The sequence below is a fragment of the Rhipicephalus sanguineus genome, chromosome 7, assembly GCF_013339695.2.
Source record: "Rhipicephalus sanguineus isolate Rsan-2018 chromosome 7, BIME_Rsan_1.4, whole genome shotgun sequence".
Classification (NCBI taxonomy): Eukaryota; Metazoa; Arthropoda; class Arachnida; order Ixodida; family Ixodidae; genus Rhipicephalus; species Rhipicephalus sanguineus.
The window spans coordinates 115,115,328-115,139,362 of NC_051182.1; the positions used below are offsets into that span (position 1 = coordinate 115,115,328).

Here is a 24,035-nt window from a genome sequence, read left to right on the forward strand (position 1 = left end):
CTCGGGCTCGCGGGATTTTGGCGCTGATGACGGTGCCTGATCAGAGGTGATGACTTTCTGGCTTCAGGAAGGACTACGAAGATGCGGTGCTCGAGTACCTGGCTGCAGTAGGGCAAGTTAAGCAGCTGTGGCAAGCGCAATTCAGAAGCCGGAGCAATCAGACAAAGTCTGGGTCCCCAATCTATGAAAACAGGCAGACAGGTGTCGGTGCTGGCCGTCCACAAACTATGTATTTTACAGAAGCCATTTTCTCAGATGCGAATAAGATCAAGCGCAGCCATCTCGTGCTTGGCGTGTCGTCGTCGTATTATGTTGTTTCGATTTTTGTAGCACGTATTAGCTCGCTGCACCATAAATGGCTCATCATCCGCCATTTGTGAAACGCATCCGCCCCGCGAAAGCTTCGCTAACACGTGTCAGTTACCAACATGATGTCTTGTTGTATGGTAGATTATCACTGGCGCTGCAAAACACTGGAATGAAGCATAAATGAAAGGTTGGCCATCATCGCCACACAATTTTGCTACCCTTCTATTTGTTGCGAGCACGAGAACACATGTATCGTTTGCCCATGTCATTGTCAGTGACGTTGTAAGGTGCCACGGTGTGGGCTCTAAGGCCCTGTAGGAAACGTTGGCGCGTTTGATTAGGAATGCATGTTGTATTCTCCGTTTTGTTCCTCAGGTTGCGGTAAAAGCAGGAGAGCAGTTTACTGCAAGAATCGCCAAAGCATTGATTACCCGCGCTTTTTATGCCCGGGGGTGCAGCCGACGTCTTGTCCCAAATGGACATTTCAATGTGCATGTGCAACAGGATTGCTCAGAAAAAACGACGGATCATGTGTCCTCGAGGCACACTGCGGTAAGTGCAACTGGTAGGAGTCATATTCCTTATAAAAGTCTTCAGCGTGCCAAAACAACGCTGAAAATGTTCAAACAGCCTTTGCGTTGAAAGAGGCTGATATTAACTACTGACGTGCAGCGCAATGAAACTGGCAATCCCTCAGCTGTTTCTGCTGCGTTACTGTGACCACTGATTATATAACGCCGACGAATACTGCTGTTATTGAACTGCGTCGTTTAAGATATATATTTATATTATATTTATTACTCTTCATATTAGATAATCGCGCTCTATGGGGCAAAGTTGGGACCCTAAATTGAATCGTTTGATACCCCCTTCGTTTTCCGCGGTCACCGCGAAAACCATCAATAGTGACGTGAACAGCGCGTGTGATACGCAAGGACGAAGAACCGACGAGGACTAGCGCTGACTTCCAACTGAAATTTATTAACACAAACATAGAAAAACGAGAACAAGTAGGCAGACGTGATCACCGCTCATTTGAATTGCGCATGACGGCAGACATGGAGAGGGAACCAAGAAACAAAAAGAATTAATAAGCAAAAACCACAAAACCGCGAAAAGACGTCAGGAGAAGCAACCGGAGTATGTCTAGGTTACCGGTTGCTTCTGCTGACGTCTTTTCGCGGTTTTGTGGTTTTTGCGTATTAATTCTTTTTGTTTCTTGGTTCCCTCTCTATGCCTGTCGTCATGCGCAATTTAAATGAGCAGTGATTACGTGTGCCTACTTGTTCTCGTTTTTTGATGTTTGTGTTAATAAATTTCAGTTGGAAGTCAGCGCTAGTCCTCGTCGGTTCTTCGTCCTTGTGTATCACACGCGCTGTTCACATCACTATGGAATACCAACTGGCCCGGTCACACACCTTGCTTCAAAACCATCAAACCCGTTACCTCATGCTTAGCAGCACAGTCACAATAATAAGTGCGCGCAGAAAGTCAAGGTGTTTGCGTACAGCAGGATATGGGTCTGGCGAGCGCATGCTAGACATAAGGTGCACACTTGCAATACCGCATATTATTCAGAAGAAAAAAATTGACTTAGGAACCCAAAACTTTGGTACATGTATTTCGGTATTTCTAATGTCTATAGTCATTCACTACCAGAAACAGACCTAATAGGTTGAGTAGTTCTTCTGTGGCCGTAAATACATGAAGCATTTGCGCAAACGCAGCAAGCGTATTTTTTTGTAAAGATTTTCGTTTTGATTCTCCTCGTAGATGTTGAGTTTGCATCATGTTTACGCGCTAACCATTATCACATAGGGATGGTAGCAAGAATGTGAAAATACGCTCTTGAACAGTGACACAGCAATCATCTGTTCAGCTCTACAATATTTTGGGATGACAACAAATATTTATTAGGTACTATCGCCTAGGTTTCCAATGTAGTGAAAAATAAGCAAAGCTATCTTCTTGTTCAATACAGGTAAATAAAAAGAAACAAATATAATCGCCACCGCACGTCATCGGCATAAGTTCGACGAAGGATCCTCGTACATATAATTGCCTCAGGCGTTGCGCAGCATCTCGACAGCAACGCGTTTTTTTTACTAACTTGCATGGATTTCTCGTGTAAAACTCAATTTTCCTAGAATTCGCTAGCGAACTACAATGCAATACGAACGATAACCTTCAGGCAGCATGTGTATTGTTAGATGTCTGAAAATCATGTCCTCGTGTCGCTCATTCACGTTTCCTATTTAAAGCCCTTTACCATTACCTAGACTCATTACCAATAACATGGATAAGGAATTTTTTGTAATCTCGCAAACAGATCACAGTTGTTAATGAGCACTCACTCCCATTTAAATATCCACTATCTAGCGCACCTCAAGGTCGCAACCTAGGCCCTTTTTTGGGCCTGGGACGCGACCTGGACGACGCACTTGTGCAAGCCCGTCAGCACGAAGGCGCCGAGCGCGAGAAGCAAAGCCTGTTGTTCACCGCTTGGCAACCGCCCACGGCAGCGCACGTGGACCCGGCGAGTTCAGGTGAAACCGCGCAGCGCGCACGCGGACGAAACCACAGATGATACTCTGGCAACTTTGCGCAACTTGACCGGCCCGACGGTTCATAAACCAGCAACAGCAACGTTGGCGAGGCTTCAAAAAGCGACCAGTGTGGGCGATGCGACTACTGCAGTCATGAACTTCACCGACGGTCTGACGGCGCAGCTGCTAAAGCGGTCTGTAACCATTGCAAGAAGCGAGGTCACTTTCCATCGGTATGTCACTCAAAGAAGCATCTCGGATCCTCGGAGCTCCACTCCGTCTCGAATGTGGCTCGAAACGGCCGGTACGTTGAATTTTGGTTCAACAGGCGCCCTCTCGTCTTCAAGTTGGACTCTGGCGCCGAGGTCCCGGTGGTTCCGCGTGCGTTTCGTGGCTGCCCAGCCGTCCTCGATAAGCCACGAAGAGAGGAACTTTTCGGACCCAGGAAACAATCCGTGAAGCTTCTCGGCACCTTTTTCCGTGGCGTTGTCTCGGAGAGGGAGACAAGCCAATGAGCGCCTCTACGTCGTTGCGGGACAAGAGCAGCCCCTTCTCAGCTATCCCGCAAAAGTTTCCCTCGGTGTCATCAAGTGTCTGCGCCGTAACACCAGGTCTGCTGAACAAACCACCTCTGGAAACCCCTCCAGCCCTTTTCACCGGCCTGGGCACGTACCGGAGGAGCACACAATCCGTATCCACCCTGATGCGGTACCATATTCTCTACGCACAGCATGACGTATCTCGATACCCCTTGTCAAGATGGAGCAGGTGGCGTCTTCCGACGTACAGGTGCGCGGGCCTTGTCGTTGTCCCTGAGCCAATGGGGCGTTGCCGCCTTTGCATGAGTTTGACCAAGCTCACCAGACTGACTTCATTCTGCGGGAACGCCACGTACTCCCGACCGTCGACCAAACCCTCGCACTGCTCGGCGGTGCCTTTGTTTTTTTCGAAGCTGGACGCCACTTCAAGCTTCCACCAATTACGCCTCCTGCGCGTCCTCGTCGTTTCTTCGTCCTTGTGTATCCCACGCGCTGTTCACGTCAATATCGACCCCCAGAAGTATACAACCTTCATCCCTTCGTTTGGCAAGTAATGCGATTGCCACCTCCCATTCGGCATAACGTCGGCCCCACATTATTCCCAACGTCAGATGCCTCGCCTGCTGAAAGGGTTGGCTGGTGTTGTTAACCTCATGGACGACATCATCCTGCTTGGTCGCACCACAGAACAGCAAAACCAACGCCTTTAAACATTCGTTGGTCACCTCCAACACGTAGCGGTCACCCTCACCGCTGCCAAGTTCATTTTCGGCGTGTGAAGTGTACGATTCAATGGCGTCGTCGGTGCCAATGGCATCGCTCCTGATCCAGACAAGGTGACGGTCATTCAGTGCATGCTAGCTCCCAGGGATATTCGTGGCGTCCAACGTTTTCTGGGTATGATCGACCATGTGTGTCACTTTCTCCCAGGTCTCTCCGAGACGACTGAGCCGATCCGGTCTCCTGAACAAGACTGCAGCCTGGATGTGGGGACGAGCGCAAGCCTCAGTATTTGAGCAGCTAAATACCATGCAGTCCACAGATATCTGCGTCGCAAGGTACTCCTGCCCTGCACTCCCGACGACACTCTCCGCAGATCCCAGTTCAATCGGGCTGAGTGCAGTGCTTCTTCAAGACCAGACATCAGGGGATGACCGGCCTATCGCAACGTGCACTGACAGAAACGGAACGAAGGTAAAGCCAGATCGAAAAAGAGGCACTGGCTACCACTTGGACCATCCACCGGTTCGAAGATCTCCTTGGGGGTCTTCGTTTCACGTTGGAGACTGACCATAAGCTGGTGGTCAAGCTCCTTGAAGCTGTGGACATAGACCTGTGCCACCCCGGATTCAGCGCTTTCCCATCCGCCTCCTCGAGTGCCAATTCGATTTCAAATATGTGCCTGGGAAACAGTTGGCTACCGCAAATACACTCTCGCGAGACCCGGTCGAGGAGCTGCCAGCGACTCCAGCCGTCGACAATGTGAACCTGTACGTCGAAAAAGCAATCTGTGCCATCCGTTCCACATTTGCGGTCCTCCTCGACGACTTCTGAGCTCACCAGGCTGCTACTTGGAAGTGTGCTCAGCTCAGGTTTTACTGCGATCTAGGGTGGCCTCGGAAAGAGGATCTGCCTGTCAGGATGGCTCTGTTTTCCGCTCATCGTGCCGAACTCACCATTGGCGACGGCCTTCTCCTCTGCGGAGGATGCGTAGTGGTGCCTGCTTTTCTGCGGGAGCATGTCTCTGCCTCATCTACGATGGATGAGGGACACCTCAGAGTCAACACTCAGAGTGGACAGAGTGGACACCTCAGAGTGGACACCTCAGAGTGAACCATTGCCGAGCCATCGCCAGTGGGGCTATCAGGTGGCCGACCATGTGAAGTCACATGGTCGGCCACCTGATAGCTCAGGTGGCCGACCACCATGGAGGGGAACTATCCCATGTGCACCACCGCGTGGGTCCAGTGAGCAGAGCCACTGCTTCCTACAGTGACACCTAGCCGCCTCTGGGAGCGAGTCGGCGTGGCCGTTTTACATGCGAAGCATTTCTTAGCGAACCTCTGGAACTTTGAGCGTTTCTATCTATCTATCTATCTATCTATCTAGCCGCCTACGTCTGGGTGCTCTCATGATCGCCTCCTTAATTTGATGTAGACCAAAATTTGCATGGGAGGGCAAGAGGATTTGACGAATATTATTGCTGGGTCATGACATGAATAACGCTAAAATCCTGTCGCGTACGTCGTCAAACCCTTTTCACTACACACGTGTGGCGCATACCCGTTTACCGCGGTGTATGGGTATGCGCCACAGGTGATTGACAGTTTATATCTACCCAGGAACGGGGAGAACAGACATTGGTAACTTAAGTTCTAGAGCGCTAAGGAAAACCACCATCGGCAGCGTTGACTGAACGAATGGAAAGAATGAAAATTAGGATCCCAGCAGGAATCGAACCCAAGCATTCTGCGTGGCAATCGGGTATTCTACCACTGAGCCACGCCAGGACTATAAACTGGTTTGGAAAAACAGTCTACGCAGGCGTAATATCGGTGCAACGTCAATTGTGGTTGTGGTGCTGGCTATCTAATTTTACAAGAAAGCAATAAACACTACATGATACTCCTACGATGTGTACTCCTACGATACAGGCGTCATATCAGATTAACGTCTGTAGTCCCAGTGTTGGCTCCTCTTTTATAGCAGTCTAATAAACATTACGTTTGTACTCCTATGATTCAGCAAACTATATTGAAGCAGTGCTCGACCCCGGAGGAATACATTAATGAAAGTTACATATGATATCCACATCACCGCACCGTAAAGTGCACTTCGTCCACCAGAACGACGCAGTGTCTTCTTCATTTCTTACGATGCTGGGCGATGGCCTCTAGCTGACCGATGATAATGCCAGATTGATTGACAGCCGCTTTGTAGACTAGGATACGTAGGCCACATAGGCCCAGGTAGTCTACGAATACGACAAACCCCATCCACTGATGTTGGTCTACGTAGCACTAGCCAGGCCTACCAGCCTCGATTGCCTATACCTCACCAACGCGAAGGATGGCATCAGGTTCCGACATGTCGCCGGCTCTGTCGGCAGACAATTTGTCGACGAAATGACCCAGGCATCCACGAATTCCAACAGCTCTACTACACCACATACATCACCACACGAAGGCCCCTCGTCCCCACGATCACGACCGGATGCAATAACAAGTCATGAGCAGCTGCTGGTGCTCACGGATCACGGTGATGATGCGCTTGTTCAGCTTCCGCTTCTGGTGTTGGTAATAACCACGTTGAGATTGGCAGCTTTACCCAACCGTAAGCAACTTGTTATTAACACATATGCGGCTCTTCAACATATATGTCTGCGCAAAAAATTTACTCAGATCTGTAGCGTCATTTTGTAACGTGTCGCTCAGTAAAAAAAAGCTACGCCAGAACACCTTCCCGCCGCGTGATTCGCATAACATCGACTCCCACGGTACGTGGGATCTGCCGAATTTTTTTTCATCATGAAGGGGCAGACTAACTTCTCGCCGATTACTAGTCAAGGTACCCGGAAGTGCTGTCCCTCCGCACAATACATCATAGCAGTGATGTTTATCATAAAAATTGTCTTCGCAAAGCATGGGATCGCGGAGACCCTCGTCAGCGACAATGAACCGCAATTTTCGTCGGCAGAGTTCAAAGCCTTCTCCCAGAGTTACGGCTTCTCCTACATCACCAGGAGCCCCAGGTACCCGCATTCCAAAGGCGACGTCGAGCGGATGGTGCGGACTGTAAAGAAACTTTTCAAGAATTCTCCAGACTGCCCCTCGGCCCTCTTGTCATACCGTAACGCACCTGGCCTGACCGCGTACAGCCACGCTCATCCGCTCATGGAGCGCAGCCTCAGGACTCGCCTTCCGGTCCCACCAGCTACGTTGCTTCCAGGATCCCCTCACGACACCGATTTCCAAGTACGCGACACTGCCCAACGACGTTGCCAGCGTCAAGATTTTGACCGTCGACATTGGGTGAGAGGGGCCGAGTCTGGATTCGCGACGCAGAATGTGCTGGCACCGCCTTAGCCCAGGGGAGCGTCTACGCTTCTACGTGGTCCAGGCAGATGCAGGGGCTCTCGTCCTTAACCTGGTCCCGCAGCAATCTCCGTCATCAAGTGATTGGGACCTCGGCAGCTCTAATTCTCTGCCACAAGGATCCCAAAACCCACCACAGACTCCAACTCGCCCAGAGCCTGTGTACAGCACTCCGACTCCTAGGGCGGTCACTCCTCTCCAGTTGTATCGCCACCGGTTGCCCGGGCTACTCCATCAAGGCCGCCTTTCTCGGTTATGCGCACTCGGTCTGGACGTTGCGTGAGGCCACCAGTGCGGCTAAACTCGCAGAGCGTGCCACGAGACATTTGTCATTAATTTGCATACGTGATAGCAAGGTGTTGCTTTACTTTCATTTTCCTAAAAGGGGGGACGTCAGTGCCAAGTGAATACGTAACTCTAGCCAAGTTGGTTATGGGGCGGCCTCTATAGGATGGAGTAGATAAAGGGTCTACTGACAATAAACTGGGCCACTTTTTCAGGGTACTTGGAACGTGCGTGTTGATTTCGCGCCCCCCCTGGCTTAGGCGTGCATCCTCGGCCAGCTCAGCTGCTTACCCCACCGACCACTAACACAGCGATAGCTTTAGTGCCTTTCGAAACAACCTCAAGTCAGTTTCTCCTATCGACTGCCATTCGGTATCACTTCAGCCACATGTGTTATCATCTTGTGTAATATAACCTTGTGTTATCATTTGGATGCAATATACTGGCAGCAACTGAAACATGGCTTACCTCTCACATTAGTGATGCTAAAGTCATTGCCGACTTACCGAACTTTAATGTTTATCGGAAAGACTGTGTTGATACACGTGGTGGTGGTGTGTTTCTAGCAATTCATCGGCAGCTGCCATGCTCAGTAATCGATATCTCGTCCATTCTAGAAATATTATGGCTAGTCGTTTAGGCAGTCTCACACAAAATTCTTATTGGTGTCTGTTACAGACCTCTCAATGCTAAATCTGATTTTTGCCTTGAACTTAACACTACCATTAATAATCGGCTAGTGGTGCACCCAGAAGCTGAGATACTTCTCTTCGGGGACTTTTAACTTTTCCCAAATAGATTGAAATGACGTGACCTCTATTGAACATTCAGGACAGACAGAAGCACGCAAATGTGCTGATTTGTGCCTTAACATCAATTTAACCCAACTGGTCACTAAGCCAACTCGCGTAACACCGCAATCTTCCAGCATTCTTGATTTCATACTCGCGACTAAACTTCAGAGCCTATCCTTTATTCATTACCTTCCAGAAATTAGTGACCATACTGTTATCCTCACCACTTTTACACACACCTTGCGAAAACGCGAGACGTACAAGAAAACTGTAAGACTCTATGATAAGGGCGACTATGAAAAATAAATGAAGAACTTCACAATCCGTATTTGAGGCAACTTTTCACGATAACTCAGTTAACGACAATTGGACACGCTTAAAAGACAAGCTAAAGGACCTGACAGATAAATTTATTCATAGGGCTTGTTTTAGCGCCAACAGAAACAAGCCCTGGTTTACAAATACTCTAAAGCGTCTTGAAAATAAAAAAAAGCGTGTTTACCATACTGCCAGACACGGGGAAGACCAGGGCGCCTGGGATTGATATTGTGCTCCTCAAAACGCCTATATTACTGCACTACGCTATGCTAAACGTAATTTTACCAGGTTGATCTACTTGATATGCTTATAAACCCAAGCAATTTTGGAGGGTGGTGAACACTGATGACGCAAGGGATCTTGTCATTTCCACTGATTCGTTGTCTGATGCCTAAAGTGCTAAAGTGTTCAACTCTGCTTTTGCTGCCGTTTTCACATCAGAGCTGGACGCACCACATTCCTTACCACCAAGTATAATAACTTCTATGCCGAACCTCACTTTCAGCATCAATGGAATTTCGTGCATAATCAATAACCTTAAGCTTTCGTCATCAGCTGGAACAGACGAAATAAATACAAAGGTTTTGAAAAAGACCGTTGATGAAGTTTTATGCTATTTATCATTAATTTTCTCATAATCACTTCCCCATCAGCCATTCCAGATGACGGGAAAATCGATAAGATTGTTCCAGTTGTAGCGAAGCATTGGAAGTCTGTGATGGGCCGTCCTCTCGAGCGCCTTCTAGTGGGTCTTCCTCTTCAGCTCTTCTCGGAGAGCACGCCCCTCGCGCTCAGTCCGCGCTCTGTCTTGACTGTCGCGGCTATGCTTCGTCGACTATTGCCGTCAATAAACGCCTTTATAATTTGGTGGAGGTGCTGGGTATTACGAGTAGCCACTGGCGGCCATCGCCGTAATTGCGTCGGTGGAGGAGATCGTCACGAAGGGCGAACTGGTGGGCTTGACGACGCAACGCGCGAGTGGATGGTATTGCCGATGGATCAGTCAGCAAGGCTATCAGTGAGGTAATCCAGTGATTCTTGTGCTCTTCATTAGCGATGGTGTGAATATCGATGGAAGAAACGGCATTGTGAGACACTGAGCTGTGGTATTGTCGTCAGGCAAGGGGGAGCGCGAGAGTGCGTCGGCGTCAGCATGCTGGCGTCCGTTGCGGTACAGCACGCGAATATCGTAGTCCTGTAGGCGAAGTGCCCAGCGGGCGAGGCGGCCTGAGGGATCCTTCAATGACGACAACCAGCATACTGCATGATGGCCGGTGATGACATCAAATGGGCGACCATACACAGTCTACAAATCCGGCAATAAAAGCTCTCCTATAAACTATCGTCACATCCCCCTACCAGCATTCCCTGTAAAATCATGGAACACGTCATCTAATCCCACATCATAGATTTCCTCGATTCTAATAATTCATTTCATCCTTCACAGCATGGCTTTCGAAAGGGCCTCTCGTGCGACACAGAACTGGCAATATTCCTGCATGATACATCTTAACCTCAGCATGAACATACAGACGGACACAAGTTTCCTAGACTATGCTAAAGCTTTCGGCAAGGTACCTCACAAGCGACTGCTACTTAAAGTTTCGAGACTTAACCTGCAACCTGTTGTCGTAAAATGGATAACAGGATTTCTTAACAACCTTTCACAGTCTGCCACTGTAAATAACAACCTGTCAAGCCCTGTCCCTGTAACATCAGGCGTCCCTCAAGGTTCCGTCCTTGCACCACTTTTATTCCTCATATATATTATGAGCTTCCCCTGCATGTTACTAGCAATATTAGAATGCTTGCAGATGATTCCTTTATTTATCGCAGTGTACGAACGATAACCGACCAAAAAGCCCTACAGGAAGACATCTGTAGCATATTAAAATGGTGTGACACCTGGTTATAGTCTCTTAATGCGAAACATGTAAAACATTGTCATTTTCTCGAAGCCTAAACCCCCTGGTCTTTCCCTACGAAATAGGCAGCATACCACTCGACTTAGTATTATCATATAAATACATCGGTGTCACTGTATGCAGTGACTTATCGTGGCGCACCCACATCACTAATATCATATCAGCCTCTAAGAAAACATTAGGTTTCTTAAAACGTAACCTCCGCCATACTTCGCAGCACGTAAAACTGATCGCTTATCAATCACTCGTTCGGCCAAAATTCGAATACGCGTCATCTGCCTGGCATACACATCAGGCATATCTCACGGAAGCATTAGAGGCGGTTCAAAATCGGGCGGCCAGATTTATTAATTCCGCGTATTCGTATAACATCAGTGTCACGCCACTAAATATCGCCATGCGGCCTTTCACTTCTCGCCCATCATCGCAGTCTCGCCGAGCCTATCGCTCTACCGCAAAATCTTTTTCAGCTCTATTCAACAAACACCTTACATTTCACCCGAAGTGCGCACATCTAGCCGCCTAGGTCACTCGCACCAAGTCTCGCGTCCACGTGCAAGAACCACTACGTTTTCATCCTCATTCTTTTTTCGAACTGTCTCAGAATGGAACGGCCTTCCTGAGGAAATCGTTGCTACCACCTGCCCGTCTCTTTCTAAAACGTTTGACGGAATATATTGAAACTAACAATGCGCAATAAAGGTTCCAGTGGTATTGTATGCACTTTTGTAAAGGACACCTTTGTATTTGTTCTTCATGTAACCACCCCTTATATAATACCCCCCGGGGGTCCTTAAGGTATTAAATTGATGTGAACTGAATAGAGTAGAAATTCAAGGACGGCTGTCCAGCTCAAGGAAAGCTTCTATATGGATGATTTCGTATTCGGCGCTTCAAAACTTGCAGATATCTTGCACCGAGATCATAAAACTAGGAAGAATGAATATGGAGGAATGGTCAACTCACGAGGACAGGCTGCGACACACACTGCAGGAAACAGAAGAAGCATGAATGATGCAGCATACACAACCGAAGACACTCGGCGTATACTGGAATACGGAGAAAGCCACGCTTCATGGGAGCCTTGACCCACTTCTAGATATCAAGAATGGAAAGAACACAAAACTAACAGTGATCAAAGCGAAATCCAGAGTTTTGACCTATTAACATTTTTCTCTCTCTTCACCACCGGAGCCACAATGAGCCGTATGTTTTATAAGGATTTCAGGCCATGTTTAAGAAGGGTATTTCGCAATTTTAGGTAAATTATTTCAATTATTTCCTAACAATTTGGGTAGTTTATATAATTTTAAACTTGGTTATTTGATTTTTCACTGCCTTTGGGGATTGCTAGCCTTGTTTTAGGCGTTTATTAACCACTCCGCGACCATTGGACATGAGACAGTGGATGTACGAAAACCCTGGCCCCTAATGTGCGACGCACTGTAAAAAAATTTCGCAATCACACATAGATAACGTCAATTTCTTGACATTCGAAAACAACGCCGACCAATGTTAAACCATGTGCTGGGGTAGTGTTCTCTATCTCAAGGGCTGTTACAATTTGCCAAGAGTGTCATAGCCGCATAATTGCCTTGAGAGGTAGTCCTCGTAGCACTCTTAGAGGTACGATCTCTTCTCGGTTCACGACTCTGCTAAAGCCCATTTCAACAAACATTTCTGGACATGCTACCATCTTTTCTAACAAAAAATACCTACAGCGGAGGCATATATAGCTACACAGAGCTTGTTTGCTTCAGTGGCTTGCTGTTGGCCACGCTGACATAGATAATGGAGCTTGTTTTCTGCTTCTTTAAAAGCATGAGAGGAAATAGCTTAGTGGACGAAAACTGGGTCTATTGCATTTTAAAGTTTTGTTTGAAATTGATCTGTACTTTATACGGCAACAAAAAGATCACTGAGGTATTTTACACTTTCGTCCAACAATATCTTTCTCGCATTGATATGTGCCTATACCACAGCAATTCAGTTACATCTAATGGAATAGCACTAAATACAAAAATTTGCCCTGCCGCTGCCATTACTTCATATATTATTCATGTAGCTGTAACTATGACGACTATGTCATAATGCGATCGCTATTTCTTACATGACTGTACCTTAAAATTTAGAAACAAGTGATCTTCAGCAGCATTTCGGCTCCATCTCTCTTCAACAACAGTGTGTCCAACGTAAGCCAGATTAGACATTTCAAGTGTGTGTAGTACTCGGTGATCATGAGTTGTTGTTCTATAATGTTTCCCTTCAAAACGACAGCTGACCCAGCCAAAGACGTGGAAAAAGGGGAAAAGCCACCGTTCCATATACCGGAAATAGTTCTAAAGTCTGACCTTACGGCGAAAACAAAAGAGGTAAGACAATTTCGAATAAGTATGCCTATTAGAGTTCTAACTATTGAAACTATAATAAGGATTATCATTTTGTCATACGCTCGCCAAACAAAGCAAAAGATCGCAGCAGAGTATGGAATCTTGACATAGCATTTATTGTCAAAAGTTAATGCCATAAGAACCTTTTTAAAGGGGAGCTGAAGCACTTTAATAATTATTTAGAGTGTGTAATCATAGATTGATACCTGCTGAAAAAAAACAACGTAATTGCTCACAGAAGTCACCGGAAATAGTATTTATTGGCGAAAACAGCGCCTGCAGCTGCAGTGATTCTTGACATGCTGAGCGAACGCGGTGAAGTCATGTTCGGTGTGCCGCGTCACTGGCAACATCAGAACTGTTAAAGCATAGCCTTCGCGATCAGTTAACACATAGCCTTCGCTATAAGCCTCTACGTCGTCTACAAGTGTGTCCAAACAGCTACGGACAGTTTCTTGAGCCATGCTACCGACCACACCTACTGCATTTAAATATTGTGGACGCGCCAGTTTGCTTCGGCTTTGCTCGCGCACGGTGAACTTGGCGCTGTTCGCATACCCAAATATGATATTTTGCATCTGACAACTCCGTCGCTTTCCAGGCCTGCTCAGCTCTCGCATGTGTCTATTCCTTGCCCTGTAACAGCTTGTGGCGCACTTTGTCGTCGCTCGTTCGAAATACCATTCGGTCACGACTCATTGCATTTTTCATTAAGCCGAAGTTGCGTGATTTCACCTGGGGCCCCGGCTGCCTTGCGAATGGTTCAAAAGGCTCACCATCTGCTTGGACTCGTCGTCAAAATGGGTTTGTAACAATGGCTGTGTAGTATTGCGTGGCATGGGCATGGGAGGGGGGACAATAACGCAACCTATGTTGAATGTGTACCAACTAGCCCAAAGTAGTGCTTATTGAACTGTGAATCAAAATGGGCACCCCTCATATATTTCATTCACATGTGCTGCGCATTGCGCATAACATTTTTTGATAACGGTTGCATAGTCCTCTGTTTTGGTGTATCCAGTGAATGTAAAACTTTATATTTTCAACGCACCGTCGCCTCCCAAACTGAGCAGCAGAGCATTCTTCGTGCTGTCATCGTCAGGCTTCTATTTTGGAGCCGACACTGCTAGGAAAAGCTGGAATTTTTCTTTAAAATCTTCCATAGTTTCGCAAAGTTTTAGCTTAGGCGAAACGGTGCGGGAGGATTTCGGAGTTCCCTCACGGGAGGAAGTGGTTGGGCCGACCCTCTGACAGCGTGCTTCGTTTCGTTCACGCAATGAATACAATCCAACCAAGTGTCAGTCAACAAAGAACAACGTAACTTTATTTGCACAGCTACTTATGCGTTGTAGGTAGGAGAGGCAACACGTTTAAAGTAGCTCCCTGTGGCCATGTTTGTGTATTGCGTCGTGAGTGGTCATACGTATTATTAAGCACAATATATGCCGATGACATCAATGTGTGTGGTAAGCATGTAAAACGTCTCTACTCCTCCCGTTTTGCATCACGATTCGAAGCAGTATCCGGCGTTGTCTTGCAAGAGAAGGGAAAAGCCCCCAAGTCTCTCATAACAATACTATATGACGTCCAGTTATGTCCTTGTTACGGTTCATTCCTAAGGTCTCGGTGGCATTTGTGTGCAATTGGGCAGAGCCTTTAGGATACTATTAGAAATACTGTAGATGTTACGTTGTGAAAAGAAAATTATCTTAGGTAAACACAGCCGTAATATAGGGAAAAAATGCGAAAAAGAAGATTATTTCGAACATTGTAGATTAAAATACGCACTGGAAATTGTGTGAAGGAAATATTTCACTGGAACACTAATTGAAATATTGAGCATCAAAATAAGAAAAAATATTTGAAACCAAATAATACTGATGGCATCGTAACACTCTCCCGTTCAAAAGTGTGCGATGAGAGCAGAGACAATCCGCCCTTCACTATGATAATGCGGAGTTTGGGACCTGTTATTCTAACTCATGCTCGAAAGTAAAACAGCGCAAGAGGTGGAAGAGGAGGAAAATGACCGAGACAACAGTGCTGGACAGACAACAGAGTTATCACCTGTGTCCTTACACGGTGTCTGTTCTTTACTGCTTTTTAACTCCACGTTCGTCGTGCACACTCGTTCATGCATCCACTTTAGCTTATTCGTCCTGTTTTGTGTTTTAATAGGTTCATTGTTCTTGTTTCTTAGTTTCCTTTATTAGCTTTATTACTTTTTATAAGACTATAGAGGACACACTAAGGAATACTTGCTTACGAAAACTAAGCACTTTAAGCTGCATTATGTGAGGACATGTGATCTAGGCATCCGAGGAGCCACCGCTATAATTAAGCTATGAGGGGTGGGTGTTTCGCACTTTCATGCTATCAGTGTCAGATATCGATGCCTGAAATATTTTAAGATCTTGTCGTGAAATGTGATGATGGTTGGGGAGTTACCAACGAGAATAGCAAGCTTGTTTTAGATTTAGTAAAACTACTATATGTTGCGCGTCTAGATAAAGAGCATTTCTTGCCTTCATTTGTCTAAAGGATTCTGTATCCGTGTTCAAAATTGAATAAAGCAGCAGTGAAGTCATGGTGTCAGTGCCTCAGCAATCGCTGGTATAGGAATACCTTAGGAGTACGTTAGGGACTTCTGAAGGCTTCCATCTTACCCCATGTCGCCTGCTTACACGGACATGCATACCAACTTTACAATGCATCTAATAGACAACGCGTTCATCTAAGAAGGAGGGCACCTATTTGCATTTTTAACAGCCAGAGAGTATGCTGAGATACAAGAGCAAATATTCGTTGTTTCAGCGAGAACGAAACAAACTGCAACTAAAATTACTGTGTCTTGCTCGGCGTCATTCGCTTTCTTCAAATTACGGTAACATTTGGAATCTGCACGCGCATGCAGAAGTACTACTATTCTTACTTTGGGCGTTAAAAATTGTCTATGCGACAGTTTCTTTTCCTTGTTTCTATTGCCGTAAACGTGTATTGAATTAAAATTATTCAGTAAGCGTACTTTTTTATATTGTAGAATTTAAGCGTTTATTATCCAGTGACCAGCGCTAAAAATGAGATAGGAGTTAGGAGACCTACTAAACAGGCGCTCGACAGTCTTCGGTGCCGCTTATTCTGTGTCCTGTTCTGACACCTATTGTAGTAACATGTGCTCGTTTTAAGAAGCCTTACCAACAATAATTTTGAAGTGCACGATTGCGGACTCCAGCTAACGAGTCTCAGGAACATTTATGCTTTCTACAGGCAGATTAAATGTGACATAAATATCAAGAAAATACATAAGATGTAATAGTGCATAGGGGCAGATCTGGCACGCAGAATTTTACTAGGGCGCCTACACCCCGACTTGTTTGTATATTTTGAATTGTTATTGCATTCAAATCATGCACTTTTTTATGCAGTTCGTGCAAATGGATAAAACGATTGAAATTGTCATGGCAGCATATGAGCAATGGACAGAAAACGAGTGTGTCTGCATTAGGTCTGTGTTTCTTGTGAGCACTGAAAATGGATCAGAGCGCCAGTTCATATGCTACAAATACGCACCTATACTGTAAGTACAATATATGTGTTCTAAAGGTTGGCAAGAATAACTTCATGCCGTTTTTGTGTCTAAAGCTCAAGCGAAAAATTCTGGAGAACCCACGCCTTGTGGAAATCAGTTTCATACGAAGCATTCAGCGAGTACCTGTTCATGCTGCACTTTTTGGCTTTGAGCCAAGGGTTACGAGGTAGTTGTGTGCACATCGTGGGCTTGCCACGCACGTCGAATACACTGGCGTTTAAAGGGTGACTTATGGTGTGACGTAACGTCAGCACTAACGTTAGAACACAGACGTCAGTACTATCGAAACGACGTGCACCTTACGGTGCGATGATCTGAATATCATACGCACTTTTCATAGCTATATCTCCGGGGTCCAGCAACGCTTGAATATAGCTTGCTAAATCACAGTAATATAAATGTATAGTGTTTAATTATATAGTAAACTATAATTCATATAGTGTTTATTATTATATTAGAAATATAAATGTAATGACAGATATTTCATTGTATATTATCCCTTTTGTTCGCACTTAACGTCCTTTAACGTTCACAGTGATGCATTCTTTCTCTCGTTCGTCCTCTGAACGTAGTTTGGCGCGCAAGCGGAGATCATCCGCAGTATATAATGTGAGCGCCCGCAGCACCGAGTGGCTGCTTCTGTGGGTATATAAAGTGGTTGATCGCGACACAAAGCTTGCTGACTCGCCTGGCTGCGTGTTTTTTGTGTGAATTCACTGCTTTATGATGATGTGACTGTTTTGAACAATTTCTATCCGATTTTCAGGACAAAACGTACGGCGCGGCGGCTGGGCTCACTGGGCCACATTTGACGCATCATAACTTGTTAGCAACCACAATAATCCAATGTTTTTTATGCAGAATGGTAGAGGACGTCATTTACTACAATCAGAGGAATTTAAAAAAAATTAAGAATGGTCATTTTGAGAAAACTATTTTCAAACTTGTGACTTTTTGCTAAATCACTTCCGTTTCAGCTCATTGATCGAGTGAAACGGAGCGCGATAAAACCACGAAAGTTATTTGAAATAAAAGCGCAAATGTGAAAGTAATATGTACCACTTTTTTATTATTCTCACTCTGACTTGTTTACTGGAATAAATTCCTGAAATACAGGTATTTTGTGCGATTTGCCAGCTTTCTGACTTTTTTCTTGGAAAGTGCTTCGACAAGCAAGGAAAACAATAGACTCATAAGATTTTATTTCACTAGTTTTTGAGGGGAATAAATATTGTGACCAAGAAGTACACCATCTTTTTCTCTAGGTGCGCTCAAAATTGAGAAATCGCTTAATTGGCGGAAAAGTCTTGCGGCCAAAACCTATAGATTTGTTTTCTGGCAAAGGAATTCTTTTTCGCAATACTAACTTCGAAATGATTGTTCTGGGTCTCATGCCTAGGCCTACAGTATATTTCATCAAAATCAGAAATGGTGATCGGGACCTTGTGTTCGATCGTATCTGGACACACCCAATAATACCAAGAAAAGTATAGGGGACGTTATTTGTAGTAACTAGGATATAAAGGCGAGAAAATTGTCGACGAAAAGACGAATTGACGCCGGCAGGGACCAAATCTTAAACCTTCGAGTACTTTCCTTGGTATAATTGTCTGCTACTTCTAATTATTATGGTAGAAATAGAGGCTAAGACATTTACTTGGGTTTTTAAAATTAAAAGAGTGGTGAGTGGGACACTCTGTCCGGAATGCCATTATCGTGGGCTACTGTGATCGCCGGTTTCATGAAAGCCTCTTCCTTCCTCAGAAGAGTGGCTTGTTCGACGAGTTATTTCAGCATCTTAGTTGACTTCGGCGCAAAAAGCAGGGACAAAGAAAGGACCACACGAACACAGCGCAAGCTATCATCTGAGTTTTAACAAACACACACCCGTGCAAAGAGTCACGTGGTCAAATTATAAACAGGAACCAACAAGATTCCATTTATTGGCTGATTCGGTGGCATAGATCTATTTCGGTGGCATGCAACATGCTAGAGGCCTCGCTAGTCATGTCTCGCCAAAACTGTTTATATTATAAGAAGTGCTTCTTCATTTTGTCCGCAACTTTCTGTTTCAATCTTTTTTAAGCACCCTAGCATCTGACAGCAAGGGCGCAGCCGCACTTCCTTCAATATAACGACAGGTTCGAACAACCGTCTTCCGTCTTCGGATCCGAGCTGGACAGAGCTGAGTCCGAATCTCCTTGGTAGGGTTGTGCCTTGTATTGGCTGGATGGATAATGTTGACATGCACATCGCACGCTTTAAAAATAGAAACCAGCGGACAGGTGCCACCATCTGGAATCTGTTGCAAAACTCTCGCAATGTCTTTGACTTCATTTCAGCGAGAAGGCCCTACAAGCTGCATGGGAACGCCTAAGTAGTGGATGAAGTTAATTGGTATACCGGCGTAAAAGCTGTCCGTACCTTTCGTGTCTACGTGTCCTGAGGAGACCACATAAGGAAACCCTGCGTATTTCGCATGCATGTGCATGAATTAAATTGGATGAAAAGGCAACGTGCAGTCAATGATGACTGAGCTCACAACTTTCGAATAGCTGGTGGGTTTTGGAATTTAAGAACACATTCGTATCACTGAAAAAAAGACCAGTCATAGTGTTTGCACCAAATACCTACAAATATGACTGCCACAAATAGTAGTACTTACCTCAAATCGCTGAATTAAGCTACTAGAAGGAATCTTACGTTTGCAAAATTAAAGATTATGAAGACAGGACGAACATATATTGAAACAGGTTCATTTATGGAAACTAACGCTCAGGTGCAGCCGACTGCCATTCGAGCAAGTGTGCTTTGTGAATGAAGGGGTACATTTTAAGCTGTCAACTCCCTCCTGCCCTTCTTCTTTAACGCCTGCGGCATAACGGTGGGAAATATCGGAATAAAGAAGCAAAGCGTCACGATTCTAGTTAGTGGGTGGGTGTATATAGGCCGCGCGAAATACTGCAGGCCAGACCCTTCAATTCGGCGCCATGTACCACTCAAAAGCCGGAACACAGATTTTTCATAAATGTCGTGCTCTGTATGCATTTTTCGGAGTGGACACGTTTCTAGCTGAGTCAACTTATGTATTTTCTTTCTTCTAGGGCTGCCCCTTCTTCAATGCAGGATCAGTATGTACCTTTTCATTCATTTTCATGAGCAATGATTCAGTTGAACCCGGATACACGGAATCTGAAGGCAATCGCGAAAAAGTCTTATATATCTGCTATTCGATATAAAAAGGTGTTATACATGGAATCTATTCTATGGGGATTTTACAAGTGTTCTATATGCACAATAATTCGCTATACGTGGGTTCAATATACGCTGGTTCGACTGTAATAGATTTTTGAACTATAGCGCATGTTAGCACTGGCCTTCTGTTATGGCGCGCCGTATTCACGACAACATGGTAGACCAAACGATGAATAAACGTATTTTCAGGGTTTTTTACACAGTGAAGTCTGCTAACTAAAGAAGTGGCGAAAGATGGGCTAGTTGACAGATGTCTGACAGAATTTATTGTCCGCGATAACACGAGACAAAAATAGAAACACGAGGGTTGGCACTGCCTTCCTCAGCGCCCATTCTGTTTACTTTTTTTTCGCCCCGTGTTAGCGCTGTAAATCCCTTATTTGACGGATGACTATATATTCGAGGTATTTTAATGCACCGGGCAAGGTGATAGCCGCTCTCTTCAGCCATGGTTAATAACAGGAGATTAGCGCGTGATTCATAGTGCTGCTTCGACATCGTCATCCATTGTGGCCATTGCCATGCAAACAGCTGGGATAAGTTGCCGAGAACTGTGTGCGACAGCTTTAGGATGCCATTTAAAGCGTGGCGTTATCGCTGTCCAAGAGAGTATATGCGGAAACTAGCGATACTCAAAAATCATAATATCTTTACTTGTCACCTCCGTATTCCGAATCGGAGATGGATGGATCGGGCATTGCTAGAATTCTGACGCAAAGCATAAACACGTGAGCCAAACGTGAAACTTGCTATCGGGGAAAAGCCGGCGCAGGACGGACCACGTGATCACAGTAAAGTTCAGCTTCTAGTCGTAGCCTAGCCGGAGCTCCTAAAAGATGTCAAGAAAAATCGCGGAAGCGTTGCTGGACGAATTGCGGCTCGCAGGAACGGCTAAGGTCGCGATCGCTTTCGCAGCTGATCGATGTGTAGGCGAACAAAGGAGATGGCATGAATTTAGCGCACAAAGGGGCTGTTTTTGACATATTCACTAAAATACGCAGACACCATAGCAGGCAATCATTTCACACGACGCTGCGGTGAACGTCCAGCTCCCTGTTACCACATGGTGCAGCTCAGAGCGGCAGACTAGAGAGGAAAGCGACCGAAAAGAACCAGCCGGAACTCTAGGCGTACGCCCCTTTTCAAGAAGCCGAACACGATGCCTCTGGCAAGATTGCCTTGTAGAGCTCAGAAATGACTAGCAGAAAATGCCACTAATCTGAGGCACAAGTTCGTCACATATGTTCTATTTCAATGATAATCTGTTCATATCACTACCGCGTTCCTCAATCCAACATGCGCACTGGGTGTTGCTCAACAGTAATGTTTACGCGCAATATCCTGCACAAGTGACCCAAGCAGCCTCGGAATTAACTTGTGAATTCTGAGAGATCCCAGTCATAAGGGGAGTGTCATGGATACGACAGCATCAGACTGCGCGCAATAACATCGATACGGTCGCCTTGAGCTCTTTCACGACATAACGGACGTCGAAACATCTCGAGAACCATACGAAACGTTTCTTAGAACTATGAAGCAGAAAAATCAGTTTCGCTACACGGATGAAGCAATGAATACAATAGCAACAAATCGGAAAGTTATACGGGGTATGGTAGCATCCAACTTTTGACAGCGAAAGCTGTTATTAGATCACAACAGCCGTTTTTGGAGCCGTAGTTACCACTGTCGCCACCATCGCTAGTGTCCGTAAACCCTAACGCTCCAAATAAGAAAAAAAACGAAATAGGAAAAAGTATCCAGAATGAACCGGGGTCCTCTGCGTGGGAGCGCAGTATTCAACCACAGAGTCATGCCGGTGCTCGAAACGTATTTGCAAAAAGGCCCTATAAAGGCTTCGTGTCGGGAGGAACCGCATTAACATATGTCATACAGCGTGGTACAAGTGCAAAATAACTCTTAGGCGTCAAGCAACGGGAATTCTGTAACCAGACGTCACACAGTACGAATTGGCAACGAGTAGGTTGTTGAATGCTTCTAACCCATTACAGAGGGGTAAACCATAATTCTTCATTGTCATCAGACGCAGCATCAACAAAGTTCACATGATGCCTAGATGTGTAGCGGGTACCATGATTCTCCGCAGAATGACGAAACAATGGCCTATTGGGTGTTTACCTACTTCACAAAAATTATGAAAATTATGATTATAGCACAGTGGGTGCCTCGCAAGTGTATCTGTATTAGCTTCAAGGAAGCCCACAAGGCCCCCATGATCCATTTCCCGGGGCCTGAATAAAGTTCATTCCCTCTCTCTCTTTCTCAGGTTAACATTTGTTATAAGTGTGGTAGGGGAAGTAAATAACTCTGTGGTAGAATACTGGGCTCCCATGCAAAGGGCCCAGGTTCGAACCATGTACCATACTGGATATTTTTATTTCGTTTCTTTTGAGCGATAGCGGTTACGGACTCCGGCGGCGGCGGCGGACAACTCATTACAGTTTTCGCTGCAAAACACGTCTTTACCCTGACGACTGCGTTCTTTACAATGTAATTGCCACTCTCTTACCGTCCATAAAATTCTCCATGCATCTTCTGTAGGTTTCTGCTGGTGGTGTAAAACCTGGCGAATGAACATGACCTTAAAAAGAGCGCCATCATGTCTTTTGACACACATATCAGTCGCTCCTATTTCAACTATTTCTGCAAATGCACTATTCTGCAGTTTTTGTTGTTGACAAGTCTTTATTCACGCTTGTGCCCTTGGAGGGCTGCGGCAAATGATAGGGGAAGAGACGAGATTTTTTAAAAAAAGGGGAGGGGGTGCAGTAAACAGCAGATTCTTAATCAGCGTCTTTCGAGCAGCGCGTCTCTGAATATAAGTAGTTAGGCATGGTTTTCACTTCAATATTTTCCTGGTCAGAACAAATTGGGATAAGGTGCAAAACTTGGAAGATGCTTTAGCCTTGCCTTCAGGAGTATAGAATGCGTTCGCCTAATCGGGACCCGTTCTCATTGCCTTCTCAATTTGCTAGCCTGCATTTGCTTCTCGGTGGACGCCTCAACCATGCCGCAAGGAATGGAACATCGGTCGTTTCAAACAATCATTCAATGACTACGGCCAGTGCAGTTGCGAAGTGACCGCTACGCCATATTTATTAATTTTGTGCATGAACGAAGTACCCACTACACGTCCGTAAGGCAATACACGCAGTGCGCAGCTGCACACACTGTTGATACCGCTGTTGGTAATGAGGATTACTTATACATGCGCAATTTGCAATTGTTGAACTATTGAACCAATTACTAGTTGTTCAATTCACACGTCTTGACGCCTGGTGCGATTTTACGCTTCTGCCACGCAATATTAGATGTGTAAAGGAGACTCCTCACACTACATGACATTCTAATAGGGCTTGATTCCGAAGGAGTTTTGAGCACAGACGTCGCTCTGTGGCAGACCACCTGCTTGCCACGATATAGTTCTGTGTTCGATTCAGACTCAAAATGAAGATTTTTACTGATTTATTTGCATCTAGCTGTAATATTAGCTCGCGGACAACGCTGATTTTTTTGCTCCCAACAAACGACGCCCACGCCGACACCGGAATTTCTGCGCAACGAGCTCTTTAACGCTATCGCTTTAACAAAGCATAACGAAAACTAAGTTACCTGAGTCGAACCCTGGGTATTGCCCCAAACGAAAGTAAGCTGACCACGTATAAAACACCCATATCACGTGTTCTTGAATATGAAGCTACCATATGGAACCCTAATGAAATTTGCGACATTAACAGCATTATGTCCTCTCAGAAGAAGGTCGTTCGTTTTATATACCACCACTACGGTAGAACGTTTTACCCGTCATGTCATTTGGCACTTCTTCGTTTAACTCCTCTTAACGTCGTTACACGGACTCTATGAAACCCTCGCACTAACTTTTAGGTTTTTAACTCACCACACTACAATGCTATCTGCAAAGCCTAGAGCCTGCTTGTACACTTTTCGTGTTATTTTCGGAATGGCGAATGAC

At 45.6% G+C, this 24,035-nt stretch overlaps 1 protein-coding gene across 1 annotated transcript; it reads left to right on the top strand.

Moving 5' to 3' along the window:
* The first annotated feature begins 7,005 nt into the window (after positions 1-7,005).
* On the top strand, positions 7,006-7,479 carry LOC119398951 (uncharacterized protein K02A2.6-like). The gene has a single exon (XM_037665768.1). It carries the CDS (start codon positions 7,006-7,008, stop codon positions 7,477-7,479), a length of 474 nt encoding a protein of 157 aa, XP_037521696.1.
* Positions 7,480-24,035: the final 16,556 nt, after the last annotated feature.

Excerpts from the sequence above, each read along its gene's own strand:
- LOC119398951 (XM_037665768.1), top strand. The coding sequence starts at position 7,006 with ATGTTTATCATAAAAATTGTCTTCGCAAAGCATGGGATCGCGGAGACC.